The sequence below is a fragment of the Mobula birostris genome, chromosome 19, assembly GCF_030028105.1.
Source record: "Mobula birostris isolate sMobBir1 chromosome 19, sMobBir1.hap1, whole genome shotgun sequence".
Taxonomy (NCBI): domain Eukaryota; kingdom Metazoa; phylum Chordata; class Chondrichthyes; order Myliobatiformes; family Myliobatidae; genus Mobula; species Mobula birostris.
In genome coordinates, this window is record NC_092388.1 from 12,859,828 (window position 1) to 12,881,333 (window position 21,506).

Genomic DNA, 21,506 nt, shown 5'->3' on the forward strand with positions numbered 1-21,506 from the left:
TCACAGTGTTTCGATATATATGTGACAAATAAAGCTAACCTTAAATCTCAAATTTAAAAGAAATCTTATCAGTGCAGATCCAGGCATGAGTTGCTCACACATGAATAATCTGGATTACCAGTTATAGAGACTGCCATTATGTAATTAATATAATGAAGAGGTAATATAGAATGTCAGCATTATTGAAAATAAATCTTCTTGCAACATTCATTCACAGTGTATGTTTTTTGGGTCCATTTTAGTGAACTGTGATATTTGCATCAAATGCACTTCAACCGATAGACATACATTTGCAAAGTCATGTGCAAAAAGTCTTGATGGTCACTACATTCAGATTTACCTCCATTGATGCGCTTGTAGCCACAAGACCATAAGATATAGAAGCAGAATCAGGCCATTTGGCCCATCGAGTCTGCTCTGTCATTCAATCATAGCTGATTTATTATCCCTCTCAACCCCATTTTCTTATCCCTGTAACCTTTGATGACCTTACTAATCAAGAACCTACCAACCTTCGCTTTAAATATACCCAATGACTTAGCCTACACAGCTGTCGGTGGCAATCATTTCTGGTTTCACCACCCTGGCTAAAAAATTCCTCCTCATCTCTGTTCTAAAGGAATATCCTTGTATTCTGAGTCTGTGTCTTCTGGTCCTAGGCTCCCCCACTTTAAGAAACATGCTGTCCACTCTAACCTTACCTTTCTCATGTTCTTTAATCTCTTATCTAGCAGTACTGCACTGAAGTTAAAATAAACATGTCTGGCCAGTACCACTACTTCTCATGCCTCTCACATTACCTCCTAACATTGACCATAAGACAAAGGAGCAGAATTAGGTCATTTGGATCATCGAATCTGTTCCAACATTCAAACGAGGATGAATCAATCCCATTCTCCTGACTTCCCCCTGTAATTTTACTAATCAAGAACCTATCAACATCACTTTAAATATACCCAATAACTCCAGTGCGCACGGCCGTTCCGAATGATATCGTATGTGTTAACTAGGGGGCTGTGCACAATCCTGATTTTATGGAGACAGCCACGAGAAGCACGGAGGAACACCTGGAGAAACTTCGGAAATGTCCGCTTCGCTGCTGTTGCTACTGTGCGATCGAGAATCTCCGGAGGGGAAGGCCCCAAATCCTCGGCTTTGCCTACTGCCTGTTGCCGGGGCCGGGGTCGAAGCGCTCGGCAGAGATGGTGCTCGGTGCTCGGTGTCGGAGAGCTGGTCAGAGGCTCGGAGTTTTCGGACGGACTCGGAGTCGGACTGTGGTCGGATGCTTCCAGGGGCTGCATCAGCAAGTTTGCGGCACTGGAGGTTTACCGTCTGCGTGAGATGATGGGACTTTCGAGAGACTTTGAGACTTTTTTTTACCGTGCCCATGGTCTGTTCTTATCAAATTACGGTATTGCTTTGCACTGTTGTAACTATATGTTATAATTATGTGGTTTTTGTCTTGTGTTTCTGTAATATCATTCTGGAGAAACATTGTATCATTTCTTAATGCATGCATTACTAAATGACAATAAAAGAGGACTGCGTGTCCTCATAATCTAATCTAATCTAACGTCTTCCTGCCTTCTCCCTGCACCCTGTGATGCCCTTTCTGTATCCTATATCCAAGTCCTATAGGGTCAACTTCAAAGGCGGGGAGGATACATCGGCCTCCGAGGGAGTACACTGACAATGTCTACGAAGATTCCATTCACTGGATGGTTGCCCTTCTCAGCAAAAGTCACAGAGCTTGGCTGGACTGAGCAAGCGGCGAGGACAGATAAAGATAAGCTTAATTTGCCGTCGAAACAAAATGTGCCATTACGAGAGGCGTTCAAGAGGTAGAAACTGTATGTCTTTGGGGCTAGCTTGTCCACCTACTCGAGTGATAGCCTGGGGTAGAATCTTGCATCACACCAAAGCCGAAAAGTTTATGGTCCAACACTATACAGATATAATGCCCAAACCCTTAGAACTACAGTACAATTTCCCGTATTAAGAACTTTAAAACAGTCTAATATCTACTTACAGGCACCTAATAATGGAGTAACATATTTACAACACTTCAGTTTAAACTGAATATAGGTTCCCTTTCTGTGTGAATAGTTTAGTAAAATGTTACTTGAGCTGTGTTGTTCCTTCAGCGATGGACCGATGACTGAAGAATTTTTTTCCCTGAGTACAACCATTTAATCTTCAGGGAACACAGATTATGGTAAGGGGTAGAGGGGTAATAATAGTCATAATCCTATTATCATTTCAAATGGCAACATAAATTGTTTCATTTTGTCAGCCTATTTAGCTGTCAGATATGGTACAGTTTTACAGGATTCAAACCCATGTGATTATTAGGGTCCTTGCTATGCAAGACTTTTATATTGTTAAATGGCCTAGCTGTATTTTCCCTATCCATTACACAGATTTTATCTTACACCAAAAACATTTTTAAAAGAAACTGCCCTTCACAATTACAATGAGAATTCTAAAATTGTTTTAAACTTACTACCCACTCAAGAGGGAACACTTGCTTTGACATAGTTACAGTGAGCAGGGGAGATCTCATCTTCCCAATCAAGAAACTAGACAGTGTACAGAAAGTTAACCATGTCACAGATTGTTCTTAAGTGCTAGGTAACTGAATTCTTAACAATACTCACACTAACTGTCCCTGCACAACATCCGTTAAGTGGTCTTTCTTGCTCTCCTTGTTCTGTTGATATTTATTCTGTTTATATGTTCACGTTTATTTAAGTTTGAGTATTGTTGTTCGTGCTAATTGTTGCATTCTCATGCATGTTTCCACTGTTGTCTCTGTTGTCTGTTATGGTATTGTCCTGTATTTTATGCAATCAATTCTGGTGTGTTTCACCTGCTGGCAATAAAATATTTTTGATTCTGAAATGCAATTACAACCTAATAACACAAAGCACAAAATAAGACTTCTGTTTGTATATTTCCATGCAAACGATATGGTAATATGTGTTGCACTCAAAGTATGCATGGCTCACAGCAGTGTACATACACTGTATATACACTGTTAATGCAAATATCTAATCAGCCAATCATGTGGCAGCAACTCAATGCATAAAAGCATGCAGACATGGTCAAGAGGTTCAGTTGTTGTTTAGACCAAACATCAGAATGGGGAAAAAAAGTGATCTAATTGACTTTGACTTAAGTGACTAAGTGATTAAAGACAAGGTCGGGTAGATTTTTGCATTACAGGGAAATTAAAGGTTATGGGGAAGAGGCAGTAGCTGGAGATGAGTCCATGGCCAGATCAGCCATGATCTTATTGAATGGTGGAGCAGGCTCAACGGGCCAGATGGCCGACTCCTGCTCCTATTTCTTATGTTGACTGTGAAATGATTGCTGGTGTCAGACAGGGTAGCTTGAGTATCTCAGAAACTGCTGATCTCCTGGGATTTTCAGGCAAAACCGTTTCCAAACAAAAAAATCAGTGAGAAACAGTTCTTTGGGTAAAAATGCCTTGTAAATGAGGGAGATCAGAAGAGCACAGCCATACTGCTTCAAGCTGACAGAAGGCTACAGTAACTCAGTTAACCACACGTCACAACAGTGGTGTCCAGAAGAATGCACAATACGGTGAACCTTGACGTGGATGGGCTACAAAAGACCACACTACGCTCCACTCCTACACCTAATAAAGCGGCCACTGAGCGGCCTAATGTGCAATTGATTCTTCCTGTCGTTAAAAAAATAAATTTGATTCCTTCTTGGCGCATAGTAAACAGTATAACATAAAATGGAAGTTTGTAAGACAAAATGGTGCTCGTCTGTGACGTGGGGATGTTTTGAGGAAGTACAAGGGAGCCGGTCCAGAGACATGTTTCGAGAACTTAGTGTGAATTCCAGTCTACAGCTCTGGTAAAAAAAAACATGAGTGTTTGGGAAGGTATTAGAGTAAGGGGCCTGGAAGGGTATAAAAGGGACATTTTCTTTATGCGAGTGGCAATCTTCTCTTAAGCCAGGTTACGAGTCGTCCTGAGAACTGGAGATAGAGACAGGGCAACCAAGAGGGGAAAAGAGAGACTGGAAAAGCAGTCGGACACCTGTGGTTAATGAGGCTAGTCTATGGGGTGCACGAGTAGTCTCATTGCGATGTGTTCAGGGAACTATCACCGTACCACTGACAGCATCTAGGGGTGGCTCAGCTTCACAAAGGCACTATCTATCATCGAGGTCATGCTCTCTCCTTGTCACCACCATCAGGCAGGATGTCCCGCACCACTGAGTTCAACAACAACTACTTTCCTACAAGCGTGAGGTTTTCTAATAGGCCTGCACTTGGGTCACCAGTAGTAAGGAAGGTAAATGCATTCATTTCAAGAGGTCTGAAATAAAAGCAAGAGTGCTATGCTGAGGCTTTATAAGGCATTGCTCAGACCACACTCGGAGTACTGTGCGTAGTTCTGGGCCCTGTATCTAACAAAGGGTACGTTGGCATTGGAAGAGGGTCCAGAGGCAGTTTACAAGAATGATCGCAGGAATGAAAAGGTTAACATAGGAGAAATATTTGATCACTCTAGGCTTGTACTCGTTGGAGTTTCAAAGAACAAGGGGGATTTCACTGAAGCTTCCTGATTAATGAAAGGCCTAGATAGAGTAGATGTGAGAGAGGATGTTTCCAGTAGTGGGAGAGTCTAGGACCAGAGAGCACAGCCTCAGAATAGAAGGATGTATCTTTAGAACAAAGGAATTTTTTTTGCAATTGGGTGGTGAATCTGTGAAATTCATTGTCCCAGAGCACATTCTACACAGTGAAGAAAGTTCACCAACACCTCTACTTTCTGAGAAGCCTGGAGAGAGCTGATCTTTGCAGATCCACACTCATGACATTCTACAGATGATCAAGCTACATCACTGCCTGCTACAGAAACTACACTGTGGCAGACATGAAGGCTCTACAACGGGCAGACAAAACTGCCCAACACATCACTGGCTTCAGCCTACCCACCATCAAGGTCATATATATAGAAAGGTGCCAGAAAGGGGCCAGTAACACCATGAAGGATCCCACCCACCCTGCGCATGGACTGTCTGTCCCACTTCCATCATGGAGGAGGCTACATAACATCCACACCAGGACCACCAGACTCAAAAACAGTTCTTTTCCCCAAGCAGTAAGGCTGATCAACACTCCACCCACTAACTCTACCACCACTTTATTATTCCCATCAGTTACCTTATGTATAGCCTAGTGTCACTTTATAGACTCACAAACAGTCTGTGTATATAACCTACCTTACGTATTTATATTTATTATTAATGTATACTTTATCTTTTGTGATTTTTTTTGCGCTGTATCAGATCCGGAGTAACAAAGATTTTGTTTTTCTTTACACTTGTGTACAGGAAATGACATTAAACAATTTCAATTCTTGAGATATTTGTGGGGGCCAAGTCATTGGGTATACTTAAAGCAGAGTTTGATCCGTTCATGATGAGTAAGAGCGTCAAAGGGTACAGGCAGTAGGCACGAGAACGGGGTTGAGAAGGGTAATAAACAAGCCGTGATGGAATAGTGCAGCAGACTCAATGGGCCAAATGGCCTAACTCTACTCTAATGTCTAATGGTCTTGTGCACAGTCCTAGATTTTTATTGTACCTGTACCTCACCCTACTTGTCGCATGAGAATAAACTCAACTGAACCTGACTTGGAGCAGGTCTGAGGGCAGCACAGGCAACTTCCTGCATCCTTTGATCTGATTTAGTTTAATTGCTGCAATTAATCTGAAAAGTCACAATTAAAGTCAAAGCTCTTTAATCATAGAATACAATAAATACCTACAACTCTGCCATCATTCTTATTAAGACCATAAAATATAAGAGCTAGTTAGGCTATTCAACCCATTGAGTCTGCTCCACCAATCAATCCTGGCTGATTTTTTTCAACCTCATTCTCCCTGAAACCCTTAACTCCTTCACCGGTAAAAACCTGTTAGTCACTGCCTTAAATTACACCCAGTGAAATTGGGCTCCGCAGTCCTCTATCATCTGGAAACTTACTAACCCACCCATTTACATTTTCATCCTGGTCATTCATATACATGATCAATAGCAGAGGTCCCAGTACAGATCACCACTAATCAGAAGCCTCCACCTAGGATAAGTCTCTTCAACCACCACACTCTGTACTCTATGGGCAAGCCAGTTCGGAATTCAACCAGCCAATTCACCATGGATCCCAGGTTATCTTAATTTTCTGGATGAGCCTCCCATGAGGGACCTTATCAAACGTCTTTTTAAGATCCGTATAGACAACACCCACAGATCTACCTTAATCAATCACCCTCATCACCACATCAAAAAACATTCGAATTAGTAAAACACGACATGCCCCACACAAAGCCATGCTTACTCTCACTAGTTAGGCCATGGTTTTCCAAATGCTCATAAATCCTATCTCTAAGAATTCTCTCCAGTAATTTCCCTACTACTGACGTGAGACTCATTGGACTATAGTTTTCAGGATTATCCATGGTTCCCTTCTAATAAAGGAACAAAGTTAGTTACTCACTGGTCTTCTGGGACCTTGATTGTAGCTACAGAGGACACAAAGATATAGGTCAAAAACCCAGCAATCTCTTCTCTTGCTGCTCTGAATAATCCGGGGTATATCCCATCAGGCCCTGGAGACTTATCCACCTTAATTCTCTTTAAGAGATCCAACACTACCTCGTCCTTTACCTTGAAATGCCCTAGCATATCAAGCACTGATCTCCCTATCCTCCACATCCTTCTTGGTAAATACTGATGGAAAGTACTCATTAAGTATCTCACCCACATCCTCTGCATCCAAGAAAATGTCCCCTCCTTTATCTTTGAGTGGTCCTACCCTCTCCCTCGTTATCCTTTTGCTCTTGATGTATGTATAGAATGCATTGGGATTCTCTTTAATCCTAATTGCCAAGGACTTTTCATGGCCCCTCCTGGCTTTGCTAATTCCCTTCTTTAGTTCTTTTCTGGCTTCTTTATAATCCTCAAGGGCTTTGGTTGATTATAGCCTCCTTTTTCTTCTTGACTAAATTCATCATCTACCTTGACATGGAAACATAGAAAACCTACAGCACAATACAGGCACTTTGGCTCACACTGCTGTGCCGAACATGTATTTACTTAAAAAATTACCTAGGCTTACCCATAGCTGTCTGTTTTTCTAAGCTCCATGTACCTATCCAACAGTCTCTTAAAAGACCCTATTGTATCCGCCTCCACCACCGTCACCGGCAACCCATTCCACGCACTCATCACTCTCTGCATAAAGAACTTACCCCTGACATCTCCTCTGTAACTACTTCCAAGCACCTTAAAGCTGTACCCTCTTGTGTTAACCATTTCAACCCTGGGAAAAAGCCTCTGACTGTCCACACGATCATTGACATCCAAGGTTCTCTACCTTGCCATCCTTGTCCTTCCTTCTGACTGGAACATACCTGTCCTGGACTCTGGGCACTTCATCTTTAAGCACCCTTCACATGTCGGTTGTGGAATTGCCCAAGCACAGCTGTTCCTAATTAATGTGCCCTAGTCCCTGCCTAATATTCTCACAATCTGCCCTGTTCCAATTTAATACTCTCCGCAAAATCCATACTATCCTTGTCTATAGCTAGCCTGAAACAGAAGGAGTTGTAGTCACTGTTCCCTAACTACTCACATCTGAAAGGTCAGTCATCTAGCCAGACGCATGACCCATCACCAGATCTGGTACAGCCCCTCCTCATCTTGGACTATTTATTGATTTTAAAAAACCCTCTTGGGTGCACCCAACAAATTTTGCCCTATCTAAAACTCTTGCACTAAGAGGGTCCCAGTTTATATTAGGAAAGTTGAGGTTCCCCCATGACAACTCTATTGTTTATACAACTTTCCTTAATCTGCCTGTAAATTTGTTCATCAATGTCCCGGTGGTTATTGGGGGGGGGGGGCGTCCCATCAGAGTGATTGCACTCTTCCTGTTTTTGAGTTCTACCCATATAGACTCATTTGCCACATCTTCTATTATGTCCCAGCAGAGAGCAGCTATCATATCGTCCCTGACTACTTATGCAACTCCCCCACCTGTCTGTTCTAAAACAGCAAACCAATGGGGCATTAGGCACCCATTCCTGTCTGCATCTCAACCAAGTCTCTGTAACGGCCACAACATCAAAATTCCTGGCATTTTCACACACAACAAACAGGCTCTAGAGCAGGGGTTCCCAACTTTTTTTATGCCATTAACTCAGGGGTTCATGGACTCCACGTTGGGAACCCCTGCTCTAGTGTTTACAGAGAACGGTGCGAGAAACAAAAACACAGCATCCAGTGGCCAGTAGTTCCGTGGATGTAAATGACTTGTTAATGAGAGAGTTCAGAGGAGAATGACCTGACTGCTTCAAGCTGACAAAAAGGCAGCAATACCTCAAAAAAGCATGATTCACAATAGTGCTGTGCAGAAGAGATCTCTGAAGGCACAACACATCGAACCTTGAACTGGATGGGCTACAGCAGCAGAAGACCACAAACGTACACTCATTGGTCACTTTATTAGGTACAGGAAGTATGCAATAAAGTATCCACTAACAGCCTGCTTTCTTTGGATCTACCTGCTCTACGTATATTAGATTGAGCTGCTTTTGAGACCCATATGTCCGCATTAGCTTTACATTAGTGAAGACTATCGAGAAATGTTTCCATAGCAACCAACATCCATGGCGATATATCTGAGACCTCAGCTATCTGCACTCTGAGCAATGTCAAAATTCACTAACATCATGCATGCTCACTCTGCATCATTAAAAATAACAGCTTCCAACCTAGAGCGCTTGATTCTTTTGATATCAGGAAGACAAAGCTAAAGATTAATGGGGTCTATTACAAGAGCTTTAATAAAATTTAGGAAATTTAGCTCACAAAGAATCAAAATATATAAAAATATTCTCATCATTTTTGACTCTGCAATCCCCAGGATGAAAGCCCTGCAGAGCAAGAAAGGATTTCTGTTACTAAAATTGGGAATCACTAATTTAAACTATGATAACTTCATAATTCAGTGTATTATGCCCAAACAATGGAGAGTACACTCAGATGAGGGAGGATTTGGCTAGCGTAGACTGGGAACACAGGCTATATGGTGGGATGGTTGAGGAACAGTGGAAAACTTTCAAAGAAATTTTTCCCAGTGCAAATCAAATCTATATTCCAGTTAAAAGCAAGGACAGTAAGGGTGGGGGGAGCCAGCCTTGGATAACTGAGGAAATAAAGGAAGGCATCAAACTAAAAGTTTGTGCATACAAAGTCAACATGTCCTGGGTATGACTCTAAACTGCAACCAGTGATTGGGGACTTTCAGAGCTTTGGGGAAAGTGGAGCTACCCCTTAGTCATTCATTGCTCCCAGGGCCGCTCTGGCCCAGAACGGTGGCACCTGCAAAGGTTCCTACTCAGGATATGAGCGAAGGCCAACAGCAGATCCGGCAGGTTCAGTAACTGAACTTATCACAGAGAAGGCAGATGAGCTATGACCTCAAATGTCAACGGTTATAGTACAGGCGGATGAACATTTAGGAAGAGAAATGGCAATTTCTTTAGTTCGCCCAATGGTAGGCAATAGCAAACCACTAATTTATTCTTGTGGAACATCCCATACTAATGGAGTAGGAATTCTTATGGATGAAAACATGACAAAAAGTGTTTTAGGACATTGGGCAATATCAGAAAGAGTGATCCTTGTTAGGTTCAGAGGACAACCATTTGATTTAGCAATTATACAAGTATATGCACCAACAACAGATGGAACAAATGGGGATATAGATAAATTCTATGAAGAGCTTGAACAAACAAAGAATGGATGCAAATCTCAAGATATTGTTATTGTCATGGGAGATCTAAATGCTAAAGTAGGATAAGGTGCTGATGGAAATACCATAGGAAAATTTGGACTAGGGGAAAGGAATGAAAGAGGTGAGAAATGGGTAGAATGGTGCAAGATGAATAATCAGGTCATTATGAATACCTACTTTAAAAACCATCCAAGACACTTGTGGACCTGGAAAATTCCAGGTGATAACACTAGAAATCAAATTGACTTTATTACTATAAACCAAAGATTTAGAAACTCAGTGACTCAATGCAAAACATATCCAGGTGCAGACTGTAATAGTGACCATAACCCAATAGTGTGTCATGTAAAAGCAAAACTTAAAAAAACTAAAGAAGCAAAAACCTGAACAATCCCTTGACTACTTGCAATTAATTAAAGAAGAAAACTTAAGACAAAAATTTACAATTGAAGTAAGGAATAGATTTCAAAGTCTAGAAATAGAATCTGTTGAAGATGATAGCAATCATGTGGAAATGAAATTTAACTCTCTAAAGAATGCCTTGGTAAAGTCAGTGATTCCTAAAAAAGAGAAAAGCAGAAAGAATAAATGGATGACAGATGAAATCAAAAATCTAATGGAAGAAAGGAGACTGAAGAAAGCAAATCCTATAGAATGTAAGTCCTTAGATAAAAAAGTTAAAAGCTTATGTCAAAAAGCCAAAGAAGAATGGTTAAACCATGTGAGCAAATAGAAAGAATCCTTATTACTGATCCAAAAAGTTTACATCAACAAATCAAGAATATCACTGGTAAAAAGCTCCTCTGTTCTTCAGGTGGATGTTTGAAAGCAAAGATTGGTACCATTATCATGGAAAAAGATGAGATTACGAACAGATAGACTGAGTATATTCAGGAATTGTTTGAAGACGATCGAGGCGAAAAACCAGAAATTAAGAAAAACATTGAAGGTCCTAGTATTTTAAAATCTGAAGTTCATTATGCAATAAATAAGATGAAGAAAGGAAAAGCAGCAGGTCCTGATGAATTAGTAATAGAACAAATTATCACTCTTGAAGATTATGGAATTGAAAAACTTACTGATTTAATCAATGACATTTATGAGACTGGACTAATACCAGAAGAGATGAAAAAATCAGTATCTATCACTCTTCCTAAGAAACCTGGAGCAATAGAATGTGAATTATATAGGACCATAAGTTTAATGAGTCATGTCACCAAGATACTTCTAAGAATTTTGATGACAAGAGCTAAAAGTAAGATACAAGCTGAAATAGGTAAAGAACAATGTGGTTTTGTGAAAGACAAAGGTACAAGAAATGCAATATTGATGTTAAGGATACTATCAGAATGAGCTATTCAAGTGCAGAAAGACTTGTTCGTTTTATTGACTACACAAAAGCATTTGATAAAGTGAAGCACACTATGTTATTTGAAATATTACAGAAAACTCTAGATCTAGATTCGAAAGATCTCTGCCTAATCAGAAATCTGTACTGGGAACAAACTGCCGCTGTAAGAATAGATGGAGAAGTGAGTCAGTTTACGAAAATCAAGAGAGGCGTCAGACAATGTTGTTTTCTCCCCTGATTTATTTAATGTATACAGTGAAACAATATCACAAAAAAAAAGAAACATCTTGGGAATCAAAGTTGGCGGTGAAAACATCAATAATTTCAGATATGCAGATGACACTGTTAATTGCAAGTTCGGAGGAAGAACTACAAAACTTAATTGATATAGTTGTTGAAGAAAGTTCAAAAATGGATCTATCTGTCAATTGCAAAAAGACAGAATATATGGTGGTATCCAAAAAGAAGGAGAATCCTATCTGCAGGCTGAGAATAAATGGGGAAGACATAAAACAAGTACAGAACTTTTGCTACTTAGGAAGCTGGGTGACATCAGATGGCAGGTGTGACATGGACATCAAAAGAAGAATAGGGATGGCAAAAGACACCTTTACGAGAATGAAGAGTGTACTGACCAATACTAAACTAGGCATGACAACTCACCTCAGAGTACTGAAATGTTACGTTTATCCAGTTATGTTATATGGCTCACAATGTTGGACAATATCTAGTAACATGAGGAAATCAATTGAAGCAGCAGAGATGTGGTTTTTGAGGAGGATGCAAAGAATATCATGGACAAAACAAATATCTAACGAGGATGTCATGAACAGAGCAAACACAAAAAGAGAAATAATGTATGAGATCATGAAAAGTCAACGTAACTTCATTGGACATGTGATTAGGAAAGAGGAGTTAGAATGCACGGTAATTATGGGAAAGATTGAAGGGAAGAAAGCAAGAGGAAGACAACGACAAATGATGATGGAGACAGCAGCTAGAGAACTGGAAATGAATACCAATGAATTGATCCACTTGACCTGAAACATGAGTGTGTGGGCCATGGCAGTCAAAGCTCAAAGTGGGCATGGCACCTGATGATGATGATGATACAAAGTCACCAAGAGTAGTGGGAAACTGGAAGACTGGGAAAACTTTAAAAAGCAACAAAGAACCACTAAGTGAGCAATGAAGAAAGGGAAGCTAGATTATGAAAATAAACTAGTGCAAAATATTAAAATGGATAGTAAAAGTTTTTACAATCGTATAAATCCAAAAAGGGTGACCAAAGTGAACATAGGTCCCTTGGAGGACGAGAAGGGGGAATTGATATTGGGTAATGAGGAAAGGGCAGAGGCTTTGAATGATTATTTCGTGTCAGTCTTCATTGCAGAGGACATGACTAATATGCCAAAGAGATGTTATGGATGCAGTGGGAGGTGTGGACCTCGATACAATGGCTATCACTAAAGAGGTAGTGCTGAGCAAACTTGTGGGCCTGAAGATAGATAAGTCCCCTGGTCCTGATGAAATGCATCCCAGGATACTGAAAGAAATGGCAGAAGTTATAGTGAACGCTTCGGTGATAATTTACCAAAATTTTCTGGACTCTGGCAGGTCCCGGCGAATTGGAAGATGGTGAATGTCACGCCACTGTTCAAAAAAGGATGTAGGGAAAAGGCAGGTAACAAGAGGTCAGTTAGTTTAACATCTGTAGTCGGGAAAATGCTTGAAGCTATCATTAAAGAAGAAATAGTGAGGCATCTGGAAAGAAATGGATCTATCAGGCAAATGTATCATGGATTCAGCAAAGGCAGGTCCTGTTTGACAAACTCACTGGAGTTCTTTGAAGATACAACAAGCGCAGTGGATAGAGGGGAACAGATGGACGTTATTTACTTGGAATTCCAGAAGGTGTTCAATAAGGTGCCACATAAAAGACTTATCCATAAGATAAGGATGCATAAAGCTGGGGGTGATGTATTAGCATGGATAGAGGATTGGTTAACTAATTGATAGCAAACTGTGGTGAGCGGCGTGCTGCAGGGGTTGGTGCTGGGCCCGTAATTGTTCACAGTATACATTAACGATCTGGTAGTGGGGACCAAGTGTAGTGTATCTAAGTTTGCTGCTGATTCTAAATTCAGTGGAAAAACAAATTGTGCAAAAGATACGGAGAGTCTGCAGAGAGATATAGATAGGTTAAGTGAGTGGGCAAGGGTCTGGCAGATGGAGTACAATGCTTTGGAAAGAAAATTGAAAAGATTATTATTTAAATTGTAAAAAACTGCAGCATGCTGCTGTGTAGAAAGACTTTGGAATGCTTGCGCATGAATCACAAAAGGTTGGTTTGCAGGTGCAGCAGGCTATCAAGAAGGCAAATGGGATGTTGGCCTTTATTGCCAGAAGGATTGAATTTAAGAGCAGGGAGGTTATGCTGCAACTGTACAGGGTACTGGTGAGGCTGCACCTGGAGTACTGCGTGCAGTTCTGGTCTCCTTACTTGAGGAAGGATATACTGACTTTGGAGGCGGTGCAGAGAAGGTTCACCAGGTTGATTCCAGAAATGAGGGGGTTAGACTACAGGGAGAGATTGAGTCACCTAGGACTACACTCACTGGAATTCAGACGAATAAGAGATCTTGCAGAAACATATAAAATTATGAAAGGGATAGATAAGATAGAGGCAGCAAAGTTGTTTCCACTGGTAGGTGAGACCAGAACTAGGGGACGTAGCCTCAAGATTCGGGGGGAGTAGATTTGTAACAGAGATGAGGAGGAACTGCTTTTCCCAGAGAGTGGTGAACCTGTGGAACTCTCTGCCCAATGAAGCTGTGGAGGCTACCTCAGTGAAGATATTTAAGACAAGGTTGGATAGATTTTGGCATAATAGGGGAATTAGAGGTTATGGGGAAAAGGCAGGTAGGTGGAGATGAGTCCATGGCCAGATCAGCCATGATCTTATTGAATGGCAGAGCAGGCTCAACGGGCCAGATGGCCTACTCCTGCTCCTGTTTCGTAATGTTCGTGCTACATATTGTTGATGTTGCTCAAAAATGTTCAAATGACTACTACTCACAAATTTTATCAAAGACTGAGCAAAAGACTCCAAATGGTCTCTACTACGAGGAGTACAGCCACAAGAAACCAGCATCCACCATCAAAGACCCCCACCATCCCAGTAGCAGCAATAAGAAGACCCCGTCTTTTTGCGGCTGCCATCGGGGAAAAAGTAGGACCCACACCACCAGATTCAGGAACAATTCTTACCCTTCCACCATCGGGCTCCTGAACCTCTGTGGATAACTCCACTCGTCTCAACACAGAAATGATCACTGGCCACAACCTAAGGACTCTACAACCCATGTTCTCAGTATTATTTATTTATTTAGTATTTGCACACAATTTGTCTTTTTTTTGCACAGCAGTTGCTTTCAGGTCTTTGCATACAGCTTTTCACTGACCCTATTGTATTTCTTTGTTCTACTGTGAAATGCCTGCAAGATAACAAATCTTATGGTTGTATATGGCGACATGTACGTACTCAGATAATAAGTTTGGTCTGAAGTTTTGAACTTTGAATGTGAGTGATGAGATAAGGTGAACTCAGGGTGTTGAGTAAATAGCAAGCAATGCTCAGGAATGATCAAAGAATTAGTCTCTAAGATGATAAGATAAAGGGGTGAAACACAGCTCCTTCTCCCTTATTATCCAACGAAGGTTTACAAAATGCATCTATACTGGATTAAGAATTATCACCTTTAATTAACCATTGTTCACTGTTTTCTACAACAATTTAAAATATAATAATTTTTTAAAAAAACATACTGACATCAAGAGCCACCGATTGCTTTGCCCAGGATTTCTTCACTTCGTTGTACATTATTGTATTGTTGATGCCAAGGCCGCAGAAAATGACAAAGGCCTAGAGTAAACAGAGGAAAATACATTAGGACCTTGACTAGAAATCATGGACAAAGTTACAGTTGCAATTATGTGTGTAACTATCAGTCAATAGATAACAGCAGTCCGTTAGGCAGTAATTGGTTATTGGCAAATGAAGATTTAAATACAGTACTGTACAAAAATCTTAGGCACATATATAGAGTGCCTAAGACTTTTGCACAGTACTGTAGTAACTTTATGTATTGCACTGGACTGCTGCCACAAAAAAAAAACAAATTTCACGACATGTGAGTGATGATAAACCCGATTCGGATATGGGTTTCTATTGTGGACTGAGAGTGGGAAGGGGCAGGGTGATGGGAGTCATGGTTGGGAAAAGGAGAAGGGAGAGGTAAGAGAGTGGGGAAGCACCAGAGAGACATTCTGTAATGATCAATAAATCAATTATTTGAATCAAGTGACCTTGCCTGGCGTCTCAGGGCTGGGTGTGTCTGGATCTGTGCCACTCCCGTCTCCACACTCCTCCACTGCCACCTGTCCCACACCCCTCCCGCGGCGCTCCACCCTGGCCATTCCCAACATCCTTCGCTCCAGCCAGATTTACAAACTCAGTCTCTGCTGCACATCGACAAATACAGTACTGTGCAAAAGTCTTAGTGTGTGTGTGTGTGTGTGTGTGTGTGTGTGTGTGTGTGTGTGTGTGTGTGTGTGTGTGCGTGCGCGCGCGCTTAAGGCTTTGGCACAATGCTGTATATGTCAAAAATATTGAAGAAAAACATTTTCTCTGGTAATATAATGAATTCCTGATGCAGTTATTTCAGAACAAATTCTGACTGAAGAAATCAGATTACTGGGACAGATTTAGAGCTCAAAATCCAGAGATATAACATGTCCCATTCCTTTGATACACAGTAACACACAGTCCGTCTGGACCCTGTCAGATTACTGATGATAAAATGGTATTATCCGCAACCACTGCTGATTGTGAAAATATCTGAACAAATTATACATCCAAGACATTGTAACAGACAGAATGTGCTTTTTTAAAAATATAAACACAGGAGATTCTGCAGATGATAGAAATCTTGAGCTGCACACTCAAAATGCTGGGGGGACTCAGCAAGTCAGCCAGCATCTATGGAGAGGAATAAAGTCAACATCCAAATCCTGATGAAGGGTCTCAGCCTGAAATGTTGACTGTTAATTCCCCTCTATTGATGCTCTATGACTTGTTGAGCTCCTCCATTATTTTATGTGTGGTGCATTTTAATATGCTTGGTTTGGGAAAAATGTATCCACACAGATCATTGGACAAATTGAGTGTAAGCAGATAACAATTTATTCCTTTCACTTTATCAATAATCTGATAGATATGAACTGTTTGCATTTTGTTCTGTACCAGAGGAATGGTACATGTGACCTAAGTGACTTTGATTGTGGAATGATTGTTGGTGTCAGATGGGGTGGTTTGAGTATCTCTGAAACTGCTGATCTCCTGGCATTTCCACACACAACGGTCTCTAGAGTTAGAGGGGAAAAAAAAACAAACATCCAGTGAGGGGCAGTTCTGTGGCATAAACGCCTTGTTAATAAGAGAGGACAGAGGAGAACAGCCGGACTGATTCATGCTGACAGGAAGATGATAGTAACTCAAATAACCACACGTTACAACGGTGGTGTGCAGAAAGGCATCTCTGAATGCACAACACATTTAAGTGAATAGGCTATGGCAGCAAAAGACCACACTGGTTTCCACTCCTGTACTCAAGTGGCCACTGAGTGTATCTGGATGGTATGTGACCGGGAGAGATATTTGTAAATTTTGTGAATTTTGGGATGAAATAATCAATGTAAAAATAAAAGAATAAAGAAAGGTGCTCCAACAAAGTCACCAAGTTTGCTGGGAGTGGGGGCTAGCTGGGGAACTGACAGGTAGCAAAAACTCCAGTGATAACAATAAACCTATGAAATAGTCAGTTTCAAGTGGAGTGACGCTTACCAAAGGAAACTAAGAAGCTTCTGGAAAATACAGAAACAACCTTACCGTAGTTGCTGGAGAATTCCCTGAACATTCCCTTACATGAACAGGTATATATGTAGGTGATTATTATATAAATATACAAGCAAGCACAGGAAAGTTGAACTACAAAGAGAATACAAAAAAAAATAACAATTCCGCACCCTCATTTTCTTTCCAATGGGAGTATCTATGAATTGTAGGGTTAGTTTCAGAATAAGGGGGAACCCATTAAAGTTGGAGATGAGATGGAACTTTTGGAATTCTCTGTCCCAGAGAGCTGTATAGATGGATGGGGCTGAGTAACAGTGGAGACTGAGAAGTAAGGTAGAGTCTGAAAAACAAGGAAGATAAGGGGTATGGGAGGAAAGCAACAAGCTTGGATCAGCCATTTTCTTAATGAATGACAGATCAGCCTGAGCAGTGACTGGACCATTCTTCGTCATATTTCTTAAGCTCTTCATGTGTGAATTATGGGCAAAAAAGTAAAGTAATAGCCCAGATGGAAGAGATTTGATTTAATAGCGATTAGGAAAAGAACTGGTTGAAGACTGACCAAATGTTGAAACTATTCCAGATATGCTAAGTGGAAAATGGATACTGTAACTCTAATTAGAAAAGTGAACGGCGTATAGAATATAGAAATAGGAAATCCCAGAAAATTTGTAATAATGAGCAAAGAAGTTGCTGCAAGGTACTAAATGGGGCAGCACAGTAGCATTGTGGTTAGCACAACACTCTACAGTACCAGCGACCCAGGTTCACTTCCCACTGCTGCCTGTAGGACTTTGTATGCTAGAGAGGTGTGGAGGTTGGAGCTGACAGCTGGTGAAGAGTTATGTTGGAAAGTTAAAGACAAAATTTGTCGTGGGGAAAGCTTCTATATATTTGTAAATTTTGGTACAGACATGTTTGTTTTCATTTGTCAATTTGTAAGTACATTTTTTTTTACACAGCTTTTGCTTTTTTTTCCTACCTGGTACTAAATAAAACCCCTTGCACAAACGCGCTGTTGTGGTTTACCATCTTTTTTTCAACTTGTGACCCTTATCGGGCGCGCTTACCCACACCTGATAACAGGTGTGACAGAGGGTATTTTGTTTCCTCCCACAGTCTAAAGACGTACCAGTTGGTAGATTAATTGGGCATTGTAAATTGCCCCGTGATTAAACTAGGATTAAATCCGGGCCTCCTCTACTGTAAAGATGAAGCCACACTCAGGTTGGAGGAACAACACCTTATATTCCGTCTGGGTAGCCTCCAACCCAATGGCATGAACATCGACTTCTCTAACTTCCGCTAATGCCCCACCTCCCCCTCGTACCCCATCTGTTACTTATTTTTATACACACATTCTTTCTCTCACTCTCCTTTTTCTCCCTCTGTCCCTCTGAATATACCCCTTGCCCATCCTCTGGGTCCCCCCCACCTCCTTGTCTTTCTTCCCGGACCTCCTGTCCCATGATCCTCTCGTATCCCTTTTGCCAATCACCTGTCCAGCTCTTGGCTCCATCCCTCCCCCTCCTGTCTTCTCCTATCATTTTGGATCTCCCCCTCCCCCTCCAACTTTCAAATCTCTTAATCACTCTTCCTTCAGTTAGTCCTGACGAAGGGTCTCGGCCTGAAACGTCGACTGTACCTCTTCCTAGAGATGCTGCCTGGCCTGCTGCGTTCACCAGCAACTTTTATGTGTGTTGCTTAAATCCGGGGTTGCTGGGCTGCATAGCTCGAAGGGCTGGAAGGGCCTATTCTGCACTGTACCTCAATACATAAATAAAATAAAAAAGCTTCCTGCTATGGCTGCACAAATTGTAAGCTAAGAAATTAAAGATGCATGTATCAAGTACGTTTTCGGAACTAAGCAAGGAACAAGACGTTTTGGATCGAGTGCTATGCAATGAATCAGGATTAATTAATAATTGATTAATTGATTACTCTTTAGAAAAGGAGCCTCTGTGAAATGTGGAAAAGCAGGTCATTCTGACAGATTCAGGGGCCAATGCACATCAGGAAACCTGGGGGCAAATTAGATTGTTAAATATGGGTGTCTATTGATGATTTTGAGCATGTGTATTACTATTACTATTAACAATATACCGTATGTAGTTGTAGCTTTATGTGGGGAATGGGGGTGGGTTCACTTAAAGATTTTTCTATATTAAAAAAAGCTGAAAACATTAATTCTGCTGGCGCAATAACTGAGGAAACAACCCCAGATAAATAATGTTGTATGAATGATAAATAGTTGCAAGAGTTTCGATTTAAAAACTTTACTAAAGTAGCTGTGCATGAATCACATATGGGAAAGAACCTCAGTTTGGGAAGCCTCTTTCTTATTCATGTCTCAGGGGAATTCTGCAGTGTCTGTACAAAACAAAATAACATATTAAGGGTAATCCCTCCTCAAAACAATGCGGCAAAATCATTTACCATTTCCAGGTAAAAAGCAAACAAGTTGGTTACACACAGTGCAATAGAAAACCTTTCTCCACTGATTCATCACTGGTGTTCTGCACCACCGAATAAAATAACATATTGCGTGCTCATATAACATTACCACTGACACCAAAATTAATTATAGTTCAGCTCTAAATCCAGTAACACTGATACAACCTGCACCTTTGAAACAGCCACTTCCCTTAATGTAAAATAAATACATAAATAAATATATTTAGATTCCTAAATTGTACTGATATAAGGATACCTATGGTAAATGGTTAGAATTTAAACTATTCAACTCATTTAATTATTCAATTATTTCTCATTAAGACCAGCAGGAAAAACTGTTTTATCAATATCTCAGCACCAGTGACTGCTGTTTTTTGCATGATTATTCACAAACCTCATAATGAGAACAATTGTACACCTTCACAATAAACCAATCGTATTAGTGAGGGTGACTAGGACCAGTGGACACAGCCTCAGAATAAAAGGATGTCCCTTTAGAACAGAGATGAGGAGGAATTTCTTTCGCCAGAGGTTAGTGAATCTGTGGAATTTATTGCCACAGACAGCTGTGGAGGCCAAGTCACGGGCTATTTTTAAAGTGGAGGTTGCTTGGATGTTGAAGGATATGGGAGAAGGCAGGAGAATGAGGTTGCGAGGAAAAATAACTCAGCCATGATGGAATGGCAGAGCAGACCTAATGGGCCGAATGGCCTGATTCTGCTCCCTTGTCTTATGGTCTTAATCAGTTCTGAGAGAGAGAAGCATTGAAGGGCACTTCGAAAATAATAGTGGAACTTCAAAAAGCCTTCTGCAGCAATCAGGTTGAAGACAGGCTCACATCACAGGAGTGTCAAAATCTTGCTGTGCATCACAGGATGGGGCGAATATTGCAACATTCAACAGGCACCATTGTAATTTGCCATTATTACAGTGTGGGAAAAGAAATCATCTCACCTCAAATAACCTCTGATCGGCATCATCAAACGTTTTCCTATCCAACCGGTTGAGTATCTGAGCAACTCCTGCAGCAAAAGGTTTATAATTTCAAGTATTTGAAGAATCTTCACTCTTTAATTTCCTTTTAGGACAAATAAATCTTATTACTACACTATAATGGATAGATACTGATGACAATTAGCCTGGTCCTTGTCATAAAGTGAAAGAAATAATAAATAGAACAATCTAATCTGAATACTATAATACCAAATATTAAACATAATCAACCAATTTTATAGACTCCATTAGATGCTGTACTAATCAATCACTAATAAAATATTAATTTCTGCAGTTTAGCTGGCAAATGCAGCCAGGATGATCCAATGAAATATTACAAAATTAAAAGTAAAATGCCGCAGATTCTGTAAGTATGAAATAGAGACAGAAACTGAGAGAAGCAAACAATCAGCAGGTCGGGCAGCATCAACGGAGGGGAAAACAGAGTTTAATGTTTCCACCAGGACCGGATCTCTACAGCTTCCTGCAGTCACGTGTAGAGCAGCTGCCATCCAGACAGAAAGCTTTCTATACTGCATTGATAAAAATTGGTAGGATTAGACAGGGCCAAGCCAAATTTCTGGCAGCGTTGAAAGGCAATTTGTTTATTTATTTATTATTTACTTTTTGTTGCATTCATCTTAATTTTTTTTTAATGACTGAATTTGACTGTTAAGGAAAATAAAATATTTCGACTATATTTTACCTTTAGGGTCCTTGGTGTCATTGAATTGCTTAAGGATATCGCGGGTTCTTAGAAACGTCCAGTGACGCTAAGCACAGACTGTTTTAAGCCAGGAGGGGTTAAGGGGTCCTCTTGGCTGGAATGTAGTCAGCTGCCTTTATTACAGGAGCTACTAAGCTGTGCCGGAGCACACTGAAGAGCAAGACTGTGCTGGAGGAATGAAGAGCATGCCAGAGAGACAATTAGGTGTCATCACTGGAG

The 21,506-nt window shown here is 40.7% G+C and overlaps 1 protein-coding gene across 2 annotated transcripts in view; it reads right to left on the minus strand.

Annotated features, from left to right (window-relative positions):
- LOC140212309 (dual 3',5'-cyclic-AMP and -GMP phosphodiesterase 11A-like) overlaps positions 1 to 21,506 on the minus strand; it is a 251,055-nt gene that overhangs the window by 113,762 nt on the left and 115,787 nt on the right. For both annotated transcript variants that reach the window (XM_072283012.1, XM_072283011.1), the window contains 2 exons: positions 20,522 to 20,589; positions 15,029 to 15,121 (listed from right to left, as the gene is read on the minus strand). In XM_072283012.1, coding sequence (XP_072139113.1) covers positions 15,029 to 15,121; positions 20,522 to 20,589 — 161 coding nt within the window. The remainder of the gene's footprint in view (positions 1 to 15,028; positions 15,122 to 20,521; positions 20,590 to 21,506) is intronic.